The 15,342-nt window shown below is 41.6% G+C and overlaps 1 protein-coding gene across 4 annotated transcripts in view; it reads right to left on the reverse strand.

Annotated features, from left to right (window-relative positions):
• Positions 1-288: 288 nt before the first annotated feature.
• Positions 289-15,342, reverse strand: part of SEPTIN9 (septin 9) — a 405,962-nt gene continuing 390,908 nt past the window's right edge. For all 4 annotated transcript variants that reach the window (XM_073606240.1, XM_073606242.1, XM_073606241.1 and 1 more), the window contains 2 exons: positions 6,395-6,446; positions 289-2,402 (listed from right to left, as the gene is read on the reverse strand). In XM_073606240.1, the coding sequence (XP_073462341.1) occupies positions 2,270-2,402; positions 6,395-6,446 (185 nt within the window). In that variant the 3' untranslated portion in view covers positions 289-2,269. The remainder of the gene's footprint in view (positions 2,403-6,394; positions 6,447-15,342) is intronic.

Here is a 15,342-nt window from a genome sequence, read left to right on the forward strand (position 1 = left end):
ATATAATTAATCTCCTCATAGGACAGTCAGAGCAGAATGAGGACAACTCCTACAAGCTTTAATCAGTGCACGGCAAGACACCGATAGAAGTCACAAGACTGCTATATACTGCTGATGAGAAAAGAAGTTTATATTTACTAAAATAATTGCATTTCCGTGTACTGTGGGGAACCAGATATAGTGAATACAGGGTCCTGGGTTGAGTAACACTTTAAGACTGCACTGGGCCAAACATGTACTGGGCACAGCCATGCCAAAAACCCTTTTCAGAAGAAAAATGAGGAAATCTGCATTTGTAACATTTATTTTAGGAAATACATTTTAAAACACATCTTTATTATTTATACAAAAAGGACTAGTTTGTCATAATGCATATAAATCAAATAAAAGGCCACTTTAGGAAATCTGGGAACTTAAGCCAGAAAAAAAAAACAAAAAAACAAAAAACAAGCATTACAAAAATGAAACACATTAACGTTTCCTCTTAACAAAAGGACATTACAATAACATCACAGACAGGTTGGCAAGTGCATGGAGCTTCCTGTCTCTTCATACCTTAATCCTTAGCATGTGAAATATATATAAATCTTTTGGATGATATAGTTTTTTATTTGCTAAAACATAGCAACTCGACAAGTAAATGATTATTTTTTTTTTATTATTATTTTTACATTTTAATGGAGCGCAGCTTAGCAAGTGGAAGGATTTTTAGAGAAGGGTAAATCAGAGATTAATAATAGGACACTTTACAAATGAAAGGGCGACAGGTATACTTAGAAAAAAAAAAAAAAAAAAAAAAAAGATAAATACACAGACACGCTTATTATTCCTGCCTGGAAGGGAGCACATTAGTTTTCCACCCACTGAGTCAAATACATAGACTGGTTGCTTCTAGTACTGAAAAAAAGAAAAATGTGAACATTGATTGAAATTTGATTTAAAGCACGTGTCTGGGCATAAAAAAAAATATGAACTACCTATCTGTAATATATGAACATGTCCCATTGTTATGTCCTTAAAAAAAAAAGAGGCATATATAGAAAAATATCTGTTGCCCTGTTAGAAATCTAGTGAGCCCCTAACATGCCCTGGTATACGTTGCCCTGTCATCTCTGCCCCCTTTGGTTGGGTTACTAAACACCTCCGCCTCCATCTCCATAACAGTATAAAGGCAGAAGGGCAACAGGGCTGATTAGGAATACAGTGCAGCAAATGCACCGTTGTCGGCTTGCTACAGAAAGCAATAAGATCACTGGATTTCTTCAGAATCAACGGGTATTTTACTGTACCTGCAATGTTTTTAAAGCGATAACAGAGAAATGTGCATGTATTGCAGAGATTTACTACATATATTTTTTTAAATTTTCCCTGACAGACACTTTAATACTACAATGCCATGATGAGTGATAAATTACAAAATAGTGGCAATAAGAAGAAAAATATTGGAGAGATCAAAGGGGGGGGGGGGGACAAAAAAACAGATAAATAACAAAAATGTAAAAAAATGTCATCAAGAAGAAAACTTGGTCTAATAGGAAGGAGGGGGCAGTTCAACAGTTTGATGAGAGGGGAAGAACTGCAAGGAATGCGATCAAACCAGAAGGGTAAAGTAAACAACTGACAAATAAGGTTCTCCGAAAATCTCAAAAACAAAGCATTTTTTTTTCTTAAAATGAATAAAACTTCCTTAATCCACTTTCAATCTCATCCGTTTTCCATCTTCTTTCACAGGAATAATAAATACCAATTCAGCCCACAATCCATAGATGAAATGCACTTTCACATTCACATTCTTTAATTTGACTTTCGGCACTTAAGAATGAAACAAAAATTTTACTATATGACATTCTTGCTAGGAATACTTTGCTCTGAGCTCCCTGATGATAGAGCAAACTGCAGAAAGGTTTCAGAAAATGAGAGAGCCAAATGGAATTACAATGAGCTATATCTCTGTACAGTTCACCGTAGCAATGAAAAGGGTACTGCACAATGTAACAAGGCAGTTAAGTGGCTCACACTAGTAGGAAAAAATAACTAAATACAGATGTCTACTGTCCCCCTCTTAGTCTAATGACTGCCATGATGCCTTCTCCCTTTTATGGCACAAACTTGCAGATCAAGGCCCAGTCAGACCTGGAGACCCTGAAAATTAATGGGCTAACCTTCCTGTACTTCCTTCCCTCTATTCCTCCTGCACAATGTCACAGGAGCTGAACACATAGAAACTGAAGGACAGGATGAACATGATGGAGGGTGTACGATCCCAGGATTATATCTCATTGGAAGAGTAGTCTTTTTCCGATGTGCCGTTGGAGAGCATGTTTCCTTCTTGAAGCCTCTTGACGCGATATGCTTCAAAATGAATACTGCTTGTTATGTCTTTGATGTTCTGCATGTGCGTCCTGCATGAGAAAACCAGATAATGGCGTTTAGTATAGCAATGCTTAGCACTGTACTTATATTGTGCAGTCAATTTACGCGGCGCTTTACACATATATATATATTGTACATTCACATCAGTCCCTGCCCTCAAGGAGCTTACAATCTAGGGGCCCTAACTCCCATTCGTACATATACTAAGGCCAATTTAGACAGGATCCAACTGACAAGGATTAACCTACCAGCATGTCTTTGGAGAACCGGAGGAAACCCACGCAGACACAGGGAGAACATGCAAACTCCAAGCAGGTAGTGTCGTGGTTGGGATTCTAACCCTTTTGCGGAGAATTACCTTTTGTCCCATAGAAACAACAGGAAGTAAGAGGAAGTCTCTACAAAAATCTCTTTTTCCCTTACAGTAATATGGTCTCCAAGCCACCCGAGAGTGCAAATCTCCCCAATAGGTACGAAGACAGCAATCTAACCTGACAGATGTTCTAGTCCTTCCCTGCTTTATCCAAAAAAAGAAAATATGTTTTGATACAGACTAATGCAGCGTACACACGATCGGACTTTACGGCAGACTTTGCTCGGCGGACTTACGCCGGACTTTATGATGGACTTTCCTAATGAACGGACTTGCCTACACACAATCCACCAAAGTCTGTTGAATTCGTACGTGATGACGTACGACCGGACTAAAACAAGGAAGTTCATAGCCAGTAGCCAATAGCTGCCCTAGCGTGGCTTTTTTGTCCATCGCATACAGATGAGCGGACTTTTCGTCCAGACTCGAGCTCGACGGATAGATTTAAAACATGTTTCAAATCTAAGTCCGTCCAACTTTTGAGCAAAGTCCGCTGAAGCCCACACACGATCGAATTGTCCGATGAAATCCCGTCCGCCGGGCAAAGTCTGTTGTAAAGTCTGCTCGTGTGTACGTGGCATTAGATACATTTTAGAAAAGCCTCCTGTCTTCTTCAGCAGGCTTGGTGAGGGAAGGTCACCCAAGATGCAAAATTCAGTCATGATTCTCCAGAAATTAGACCATTCTAAGGTCCTGGTGCTGTGGCTGTCATTGCGTTGGAAATTCCCTACTAAAGTAAACGGGGCCAACATGTAATATTTACTGGCTGCAAGAAAAGGAGATTGCCAGGGGAACTTCAAAATGAAAACTGAAGCACTCAACTCTGGTTGTAGTTCTTTAACAAGCTAGATGTTGGCAAAATGTATTAACTAGACAAAGTCAAAAATGTACTTTATGCTTATAGTATCCCTTTATTATTGGGCACCCTGATATAGGTGTCTGAACCTTCGAAACGCATTCGTTTACCATAACCTGTTGGATTCTGTTTTGCAGTGCCTGTTTTTGACAGGTGCCCGCTTCTGGGTGACTTCGCCCCCCTCCTCTTTCCCCTGGCCATTCACAAAACGCAGTGCGATTTGCACATGCGTAGTAGGGTACCGGCTTCACTGCCAGTTTCCCCTACAGGAAATGGCAGCAGCAGCACCCGAGAGCCAACTGAAAAAATGGCTGGGGTGTTGACATCTTGGGATCTCTGGACAGGTAAGTGTCCGAATAACTAAAGTATTTGTAGCTGCTGATTAATTTTTTGGTGGGGGGGCTGGAGCTCCGCTTTAATGTCAAGGTGATGGGAGTTGGTCAGTAGCTCTAACCAGGATCTAGCGTGTTTTACATTGTATACTATTCCCTTTGTTGCTGCCTTTAAAGAAAAAAAAAAAGTTCCGTCCAAGCCAACAAATACTTACCTCTGATTAGACCTGGGATTTAATGGAGATTTTTAATTTTTTTTTTTCAGAATTATGTGTCAGGAAGAGACGCTTTCGAAAGTAGCTGGGAAAATCCAAAAAGAAGGTAGGGAAGAGACTGAGGAACTATGACCCCGAAGTAATAAGCCATTAAAGTGGTAGTAAACTTAGTTTTAAAAAAATTGCTCACAGGTAGGGTATTTATGACAGAAAAGACCCCATCGGTCTCGTCTGTCATAAAAGCTTCCCCCTGCCTGTCAGCTGTCATGTACACTAAGCCATGCATGTGCAGCTCAGAGTACATTTATGGTCCAGATTTGTGCCGCGGCAATACGACTCTCGTGTGCATGTGCGTGATTGATGTAATCGCAGCCTGGCCATTCAAGCGACTGAAGGCACAGAACCCGGAAAGAAGACCGGGCAAAAAAATGGAAGCCCCCACCCCACTAAATCGATGGAGGGTTTCTTTGGCAGGGATATATATATATATATATAAATAATGGCACATAATTGTGAAGTGGAAGGAATGTGATAAATGGCTTTCAAATTTTTTTTACAAATAAATATCTGAAAAGTGTGGCGTGCATTTGTATTCAGCCCCCTTTACTCTGATACCCCCAACTAAAATCTAGTGGAACCAATTGCCTTCAGAACTCACCTAATTAGTAAATAGAGTCCACCTGTGTGTAATTTAATCTCAGTATAAATACAGCTGTTCTGTGAAACCCTCAGGAGGTTTGTTAGAGAACCTTAGTGAACAAACAGCTTCATGAAGGCCAAGGAACACACCAGACAGGTCAGGGATAAAGTTGTGGAGAAGTTTAAAGCAGGGTTAGGTTATAAAAACATATCTCAAGGTTTGAACATCTCACAGAGCACTGTTCAATCCATCATCCGAAAATGGAAAGCAGTATGGCACAACTGCAAACCTACCAAGACATGGCTGCCTCCGGTGGGAGAATCTGTCCACAGGACAACTATTAGTCATGCCCTCCACAAATTTGACCTTTATGGAAGAGTGGCAAGAAGAAAGCCATTGTTGAAAGAAAGCCATAAAAAGTCCCAATTGCATTTTGCAAGAAGCCATGTGGAGGAAACAGCAAACACGTGAGAAGGAGCTCTGGTCAGATGAGACCAAAATTTGAACTTTTTGACCTAAAAGCAAAATGCTATGTGTGGTGGAAAACTAACACTGCACATCACCCTGAACACACCATCCCCGCCGTGAAACCTGGTGGTGGCAGCATCATGTTGTGGGGATGCTTTTCTTCAGCAGGGACAGGGAAGCTGGTCAGAGTTGATGGGAAGACGGATGAAGCCAAATACAGGGCAGTCTTAGAAGAAAACCTGTTAAGAGTCTGCAAAATACTTGACTGGGGCGGAGGTTCACTTTCCAGCAGAACGACCCTAAACATACGGTCAGAGCTACAATGGAATGGTTTGGATCAAAGCATATTCATGTGTTAGAATGAAAAGTCCAGACCTAAATCCAATTGAGAATCTGTGGCAAGACTTGAAAATTGCTGTTCACAGACGCTCTCCGTCCAATCTGTCAGAGCTTGAGCTATTTTGCAAAGAAGAATGGGCAAAAATGTCACTCTCTAGATGTGCAAAGCTGGTAGAGACATCTCCAAAAAACTTGCAGCTGACTCAGGGGGGCTGAATACAAATGCATGCCACACTTTTCAGATATTTATTTGTAAAAGATGTTGAAAACCATTTATTATTTTCCTTCCACTTCACAATTAAATTTGTGTTGGTCTATCAAATAAAATACATTTGTTTTCGGTTGTAACATGACAAAATGTGACAAAAAATTTCAAGGGGTATTAATACTTTTTGAAGGCACTAATATATATATATATATATTATTTTCTCAGAACAAAGTCCCACAAGCCAAAAATTCAACCAAGATAATGCAATACAGAAGAGAGAAGTATGTCTGACATTTTCACAGGGAGGAAGGAAGTAGCTGGTGTAAGGCCACAAGGTGTCGGTTACAAGAAATATCATGCTTACTGCAACAGAGGATGCACACATGAAAAAGGGAGACAATATTATAGACATGGCATCATCCTTTCTCTTAGTAAAACACTAATATGAAGAGCATAATGCTGTATAAATAAATTGCCATATATTGTAAAATTCTGGTGGTATTTCCTTTATTAGGTTAATGAAACATGGGCGCCTCTAGATAGAATGCAATATGTGATAAACTGCGGTAACACATTGCTTGCCGACTCACCTTATCAGAAGATCTCGCAAGTGAGCGAATTCACAATGACCAATGTTTTCCACTGCAGAAAAAAAAAAAAAAAAAAAACTATAAGCATTTAATCTCATATACAAAGTCAAGTAAAATCAGAAGAGCCAGCACTCATTTTACCAACTCATTAAATCCACCTATAAACTGCTGTATGTGATCTAAGGGAAATGACCGACTTAAAGATGAACTCCAGACACATAAAAAAATCATTAACACATTAATAATCGTAAATAATTTTACTTGGTATCAGCCTCTTGCAGTCTACATTACATTCTGTATAGCAGAGCTCAGAGATGCAAAAGCACCTAGCCACGAGTGCTAGAGTGCAGGAGCAATGCTGATAGAAAGTGGGAGCAGAGTGACAAAGTGATAAAGATGCTAATGTGCGGTTTTTCCTTTCACTGCCCAGTCACCGAGTGGGGAGAGGACCTGTAAGTGAAAGTGAAACTGCAAAAAGAAAGCTCAAGTCCCCTGCCCTGCCAGATAGGACTGTGCTGTGTAGCAGAGCTGTGTAACTATTACAGTAATAAACTATGATGTAGCACCAATTAATCTCTTAAATAATTTTAACAAAGTCCAATAACACAAAGTCCATGTAATATCGTGCTTCCAGCCACCAGCATGTATGGCGTATCTTCCAAATTATCCAACGCCACCCATGCTTTGCATGCTTCCACCTTGTGTAAAAGGTGAATGCTCACTAATAATCTTAGAATCAAGGTCAAAAACTGCTTTTTTGCATTCACCGTTTACACAAGGTGGAAGCATGCAAAGCATGAGTAGGGTGTGAAAATTTGGAAGATACACTTCGCCATACGCCATACACGCTGGTGGCTGGAAGCACGATATTACATGGACTGTGTGTTATTTGGATTTTGTTGAAATTATTTTGAGATTAAGTTGCACGGCTACATCATAGTTTATTACTGTATTGGTGTAGTCAAATCAATCAACTGTGTTTTAGCAGCAACTTGGGTCTTTGTTTATATATATATATTTATTGTTTAACCTTTTTTTATTGCGTCTTTTGTCACATATTAAAGCTGTGTAACTCTTAGGACTGGATGGACAGAAAACACTTTTAGTAATTAAGTTAAAGTGGTTGTAAAGGCTCAAGGCTTTTTACCTTCACGCACTCTTTGTATGAAGGTAAAAAACCTTCCGTGTGCATAATCTGGAAATACAAAGAACATAATTTCACCATAAACTGGCTACAACCAGGTGCTCCTCACAAGATTTCAGACAGAGGAGTGAAAAGAATTATCAGAAGGAGTTGTCCTAGGTCCAAGGACCACTTGTGGAGAGCTTCAGAATTAACAGGTACAATTGTTGCAAAGAAAACAAATATTGCACTCAACCGCCATGGCCTGTATGCACACTCACCACACAAGACTCCATTGCTGAAGAAAAAGCATGTTGATGGCTTGATGCTCATTTAAAGTTTGCTGCACAACATTTAGACAAGCCTGTGAAATACTGGGAGAATATAGTTTGAGGAGACCAAAATTTAACTCTTTGGAAGCCATAATACACATCATGTTTGGAGGTCAAACACCCCCATACCAACAGTGAAGTTTGGAGGTGGGGACATCATGGTATGGGGCTGTTTTTCAGCATACGGTACTGGCAAACTTCATATCATTAAAGGAAGGATGAATGGAAAAATGTACAAAGACATTCTTGGTAAAAAAAATCTGCTGCCATCTACCAGGATGATGAAGATGAAACGAGGGAAGTCATTTCAGCGAGACGGTAATCCCAAACACAAAGCCAAGGAAACTCTCAATTGGTTTCAAAGAAAGAAAATAAAGGTACTAGAATGGCCCAGCCAAACACCTGAATTCAGTCAAATAAAAAAAATCTATGGATAGAACTAAAGATCAGTGTTCATAGAAGAGGCCCATGGAACCTTCAAGATTTGAAGACGGTTTGTGTGGAAGAATGGGCCAAAATCACTCCTGAGCAATGCATGCAACTAGTTTCTCCATATAGGAGGCGTCTTGAAGCTGTCATAATCAAAGGATTTTGTACAAAGTATTAAATAAATTTCAGTTAGTGTGTTCAATACTTTTTCACTGTGTCATTCCATTTTATTACACTTAAAGGGGTTGTAAAGTCAGAAGGTGTTTTTTCTCTTAATGCATTCTATGGCTCCCGCTTCTGTCAATCAAAGTCATCTCCATGTGTGAATGGACACAGAGCTGTGACTCAGCTCGGGTGCCCCCATGGTAAGCCGTTTGCTGTGGGGGCACTCAACAGAGGGAGGGGCCAGGATTACAGAAGAGGGACCCGAGAAGAGGAGGATCTGGGCTGCTCTGTGCAAATCCACTGCAAAAGAACAGGTAAGTAGAACACTTTAATTTCTGAACTTATGCGTTTTGGTTTTTTTGTATGTATGGAATGCACAGGTTGTTACCGACATGTGGTGAAAATTTCATGTCAACAGCACCTTTAGAAATAGAATTACCTAGTAAAATTGTGATGCGTTTAATACTTATTTTACCTGCTTGATGCATTTAGGTCATTTTGCCATTTCCCTGAAGTTCAGGTTTAGGAAACACTTGTGTGAGTTGGCTAGTATAGGGATTAATAAATTGGGAGATTAAAAGCAGAGGCAAACATTGCTCCCTAAAATTTTACTGCTGGAAAATCACTAACAGGCAAGTAATCAGACAATAAAAGGTTGAGTTTGGGCTAAAAAAAATAAGGCTGAGCAGATTTCAGAATGATCCTTGTAAGTGACACTGCCCAGATCTCAGTCTACTAGCCAATAGAAAGGACCCGTATTTGTCTCAGTAGCTCAAATCTGCAAATGTAATCTAAAGCCAGAAGCTAAAAGAAAGGGTACCCTGTATTGTTTGGTCCTTTCCTAATCAATAGCAGCACCAATACTGGCACATAATATATATGGCACGGCAATAATTAAAACAAATCTTTGCTTTGCCCATGCAGGGCAAAGCAAAAGGTTTGCTTTATTGTACCCCTCTCTAGCAGAACTTACACACTTTTCCTTCACCCTGCCACTGCTGGGAGCTTTAAAAAAAAACAAACAAACAACAACACAGTACTTCCATGTATGGAGAAGCATGTGACTTGTATCCTTTACTCTCATTTCAGCAATTGGCCCACAGCTGTCACATGGGGTGGAGAGATTTGGGTGGAACAGTGTCTGAGTTTACATGAATATTCCCTTTAATTTCTGGCAGCTGAACAGAGCAGTAGAGGAAATGACGGAGAAGTGACTATATGCTTCTGGGGAAGGGGGCATTAAGGTTTGATTGAGCACATCATAGGTAGCCTTTCCAGGCGGCCCTTTAAAAGTTTGTAAGGTCAGAGGTGTTCCATGGGCTTCACGAGCATGTGATCACTGTTTTTTGGCATCATGGTGATCAGGAGCCCACCCCACCAGCTACTGATCATAAAAAATGACCAGGAACTGTTGGTGACAACACAGTCACTGCACTGGGGGGGGGGGTCACTAAGTGAGCATGCTCTCAGCACAAACAAGGGACACCAAGCGGTACACTTATTTTGGGTCAGCTCGGTGTTAAAGCCCACCGCTATGCTGCTACATATATGTGTACAGCTGACGTTAAGGGGGGTCAAGGGCAGACTTGTAGCCTTTATTAACAAATGAACAATCATTTTCATTATTGCCCACCAGGTGGCAGGCATTAGCCAAGGCTGAATTGTAACAAGATGCAGGCAATAAAGTTTTAAGTCACAATTACTTTCAGGGGATCTGCAAACAAAGCTTAGCAGAACTTAATGTGGGGCTGGCACTGACTTTTTCCCCCAAAAAAATCTTTTCGTTTGATTCTTATCCATCATAATGGTCCAGGCTAATCCCCTTAATTTTACACTGTATATAAAAAAGGAAAGGCTTTGTGTAATTTAACAAAGAGTTAAAATCTCCTCGGCGTTGGACACGCCACTCGTCTGAAGCCAAAGAACAACGTGAGCCTGTGGAGTGGAAAGAGGGGGTGGTGGGAGGAGAGGGGTGCGCGAGTAACCTCGATCTGAATTAAAAGTACAGACGTGGCAGGAGATGCTAGCCACAGATCATGTGTTGGCCTGGTCCAAGAGTCTGCTGGATATAGAACAGCCAGCAAGCAAAGCCTTGCTATACATCCAGAGGAGGGAAAAGGTGCTGAGATAGACTCAAATAAAACAGAAATAGAATCTCAAATAAAATCGCATCTAAGCAAAACCAGGCATTGCTACGTCAGTCACAAGATGTCTATGTACTGGGCTTTATTACTGACGAGAGACAACAGGGTGCCCCAACCCACAGCAACTGATCACAGATCTTTTACAGAAATGCTGAAAATGCAAGTTGCTTGGCATTCCTGATCAAATGACTAATAATTTCTGAGCCGCCGAGCAGGCAAGAAGACAAGTCAGAATGGAGTCAGAACTTGCTATCTGTAGACTTGTTCCAAGTCAGCGAGCCAAAAAGTATTGAAGTCACTGGATTAGCAGGGGAGGAGGCAAGCGGCTTTTTCAGAAGAGATCAGCAATGGTAGCTTATATATATTTCTCCTATATATTTCACTCAGGACAGGTTTCCTTTAAAGTGGTTGTAAGCCCTTCCATATACCCAGTGAAGGGACTATCCTCAGGTCATACACAGAAATGAAAACAAATCCTCCTACATAAGTTGAGAGAGAGAAGAGAGAGATTGCCAGGGAGGGGGGATGAGTCATAAGAGTGGCAATGAGAGCTTTAGAGCTGGAGGTGTGGCCTCTCTGTAAATCAGGAAGTGAACAGGGCTGCAGCTTCAGCTGCCCACAGTTAAATGGAGTGCAGCTAGACTTGGTGAAGGGAGATTTTCTGCAGCATATTTGGCAGTACAGAATCACAGTATATAAAACATCTGCAAAGTGGTTGGAGGAAAGTTCAGAATGGCTAAGATGTTTATCTGTCTCGCGTGTGTATCTCTCTCAGCAACAATAACGGAGGAGGAGGAGAAAAAAGAGAGATACACACGCGAGACAGATAAACATCTTAGCCATTCTGAAACTTTCCTCCAACCACTTTGCAGATGTTATATATACTGTGATTCTGTACTTGCCAAATATGCTGCAGAAATCTCCCTTCACCAAGTCTAGCTGCATCCATTTTAACTGTGGGCAGCTGAAGCTGCAGCCTGTTCACTTCCTGGATTTACAGAGAGGCACACCTCCAGCTCTAAAGCTCTCATTGCCACTCTTATGACTCATCCCCCCTCCCTGGCAATCTCTCTCTCTCTCTCTCTCTCTCTCTCTCTCTCTCTCTCTCTCTCTCTCTCTCTCTCTCTCTCTCTCGAGAGAGAGAGAGAGAGAGAGAGAGAGAGAGAGAGAGAGAGAGAGAGAGAGAACGCTTTGTATGATATCATAAGCCTAGGCTTTTTACCAGACAGGAAGTGAGCTGTATAAGGTATTTACTGGCAGAGAAAAAAAATATTTTACTATCCAAAATTAAAACAAGGGCAGAAGATTTAATTGATGGAAAGTTGAAAAAAATGACTGAAGTTCCACTTTAAGCTTTGACAATAAAACCTGGAAGCCGATTGGTTTCATTGCAGACTGAGCTGTGCCAGCTTTTGCCCTTTGTGCTCTTAACTGAGACAAGTACACACTATAGAGGGGTATGCTTTGTTCATATTTCATGTCTGAGGTTAACAACCACTTACAACCAAAACTACGCAAAAGCAAATTCTGATTGGCTGAAAACTGTTATGCCATGTTTTTACTTTTATTAAAATCATCTCCAAGCTCCACTTCCTGATACTGAACACGTGGGCAGAGCTCTCCCAGATTCTACACAGGTAACTAGATGTGGCAGTTCCAATATGTCATCATTGACAGGTTCTATTTAAAAAGGTATATAGAATTTTAGCCGATTTTTCAGAATTCAATTTCTAGATGGCCCCATTGGCATGGCTTGACTCAACAAACTTCTAAAAAGAAATCTGAAAGAGCTGGGAGGAGGATTATCGTCAAAACAATGACTGCAGCCAATCATTGTCCAGGACCTCAGACAGCCACAAGTGTCTGAATACAACACCCAGCAGAGGAGATTCCTGCATCCACACTGTTTTTTCCCAAGAGTGTATGGCTAGATTTATACGTATCTATTACCTCTCCCAGAGATTAAATATTCCCATGGACAATACCATTTTCTCCACAAGGATGCCATTTTTATTCAAGCATCATCCAGGGTCAGCATGTACTTCTGGGACTAATATGCTGGCTTAGAAATGGCACCGTTACATAAATCCGGGTGACAGTGTAGTTCTTGGCAGTGTTCACATATATCTGACACGTTGCGACTTCCTACAATGTTGCAGTCTCATCACTGAGGGGAAAAAAGACTGAGGAAATACTTCCTCCTATCTACATCAGACTGATGACATCTCAGTCTAGGATAATGTCCACTTTAAAACGGAAGACATCTCATGAAAAATACAAAGGCAGTCATTGCTGATCTCCTTCTGAAAAAGCCATTTTCCTGGCTGTGACTGGCCGCAATTCTTTTTGAGTCAATGATCCAGAACAAGTATGCAGCAAGAAACTTTTCCTGGGTCTTTGTCTTAAAATGCACCGATGTCAGAGTGGTAACCTGTATACTAACCAGTTTTTTCAGAAGGGGGTTATCAGTGGCAGCCTACTGGTTTCCTTTAAACCTTCCATCATCTAGACCAGGGGTCTTCAAACTATGGCCCTCCAGTTGTTCAGGAACTACAATTCCCATTATGCCTAGTCATGTCTGTGAATGTCAGTGTTTTACAATGCCTCATGAGATGTGTAGTTCCGTAACAGCTGGAGGGCTGTAGTTTGAGGATCCCTGATCTAGAGCCTTGGGGTGTTAAAGATCCTAAAGTGGACCTAAATGATCAGAACACTCGTAACCTAGTGGCTTAATGTGCTTAAATAGCTCCTGCAATTGTTGGTAGTCTTATGCCCCGTACACACGGTTGGACATTGATCGGACATTCCGACAACAAAATCCTAGGATTTTTTCCGACGGATGTTGGCTCAAACTTGTCTTGCATACACACGGTCACACAAAGTTGTCGGAAAATCCGATCGTTCTAAACGCGGTGACGTAAAACACGTATGTCGGGACTATAAACGGGGCAGTAGCCAATAGCTTTCATCTCTTTATTTATTCTGAGCATACGTGGCACTTTGTGTACACACGATAGGAATTTCCGACAACGGATTTTGTTGTCGGAAAATTTTATAGCCTGTTCTCAAACTTTGTGTGTCGGAAAATCCGATGGAAAATGTGTGATGGAGCCTACACACGGTCGGAATTTCCGACAACAAGGTCCTATCACACATTTTCCGTCGGAAAATCCGACCATGTGTACAGGGCATTAGAGAAAAGGTGGATCTGTGAATCCTTCCAGTGGTTTGCCACATGACCAAGGTCTAGACGGGTGTTTCTCAGCTCCAGTCCCCAAGGCGTCCCAACAGGTCATGTTTTCAGGCTTTCCATTATTTTGCACAGGTGATTTAATCAGTTTTACCGCCTTAGTAACTACCACAGCCGTTTCATCTGAGGGAAATCCTGAAAACATGACCTGTTGGTGCGCCTTGAGGACCGGAGTTGAGAAACACTGGTCTAGACATTTGGCTACCTGAAATTTGCTAAAAAGAGCGCTAAGAATTCACAAGAGATCTCTTAACATGGAACATTACAGTAAAGAATTTTCCCAAAGAAAGATAAGCATTTTAACAAAGTATGGGGGTGTTTTTACAATTAATTTATTCTTTTTACCAAAAAAAGGCGAGCATAAGGCCACCACCAAACCAGGCTACTGTAGCAAATCTGCAGCATATGATAGCATGTATGAAGATGATGGCATTCTCCACTCATGTATGTGTTGGAGGACTGCTGGACCTCGGAATGAGCCAAGATACAGCAGTCAGGATCCTATTCTCAGAAGCCGCTCTGTGTCAGTGAGAGTGCCCCACAGGGTCCCTGGAGTAGTCCATAATTGCTCTAATCCTTCTATTGCTTTATAGACCATTTAAAGCATGTGTCATGCAATCAAAAGATCAGTGCATTCAGTATCCAATTTAAGGACCTCTGTACTGTTTCCGAAAGTAAAATCCAAAACGGTTTGCTGGTTATTCAATCTTTGGCCCCTTTCACTTGGTCGGACCGATTGGGTCCGCCTGTCAGTCTTTTAGGCAGACCCGATCGGACCATCCTTTGCCCTCTATGGAGTGGCAGATGTCAATGAACATGCATCCATTGACATCCGATCCTAGCCGCTAAAAACAGATGGATGGGGATCCCATTTGTTTCCCATCTGTCTAGCACAGGGGTTTTAAACTGCCGGCCCTCTAGCTGTTGCGGAACTACAAGTCCCATCATGCCTCTGCCTATGGGAATCATGCTTGTAACGGTCACCCTTGCAATGCCTCATGGGAATAGTTCTGTACCTGCTGGAGGGCCACCAGTTCGAGACTCCTGGACTAGAGGGTCGGATCAGATGGCGTCAGGTGTAAACGGCAGGTGTTTTTTTTTTTTTACAAGGAGAGTGGGCTGTGTGTGTGTCTGCTCTGCATAAGCAGAGCAGACAAGAACCTGTCATCCGCCTGCTCAGCGGCGACCAGCGGACAGATTCCCCACTAAGCTGGCAGAGTCTGCCCCTTGTGAGAGGGGCCTAAGTGCCCATTCACAATAGGAACTACATGTGAATCGCACAGGATCATGTTGCGTGTTCCTGTGCAATTCACATGCATTTCTGTGCAGTGCAATTTCAGCCCATTCATTGTGAATGGGCTGAAATTGCATTGCACCAAAAGTAGTGCATGCACTACTTTTGGAAATGCACTGCAACTGGATCACATGGTACGTTTGTAACATGCAATCCGGTGCAGGTAAACACATTGCATTTGCGTACAGCGTTTGGGGGGGGGGGGGGGGTG

The sequence above is a fragment of the Aquarana catesbeiana genome, linkage group LG12 (assembly GCF_042186555.1).
Source record: "Aquarana catesbeiana isolate 2022-GZ linkage group LG12, ASM4218655v1, whole genome shotgun sequence".
Classification (NCBI taxonomy): Eukaryota; Metazoa; Chordata; class Amphibia; order Anura; family Ranidae; genus Aquarana; species Aquarana catesbeiana.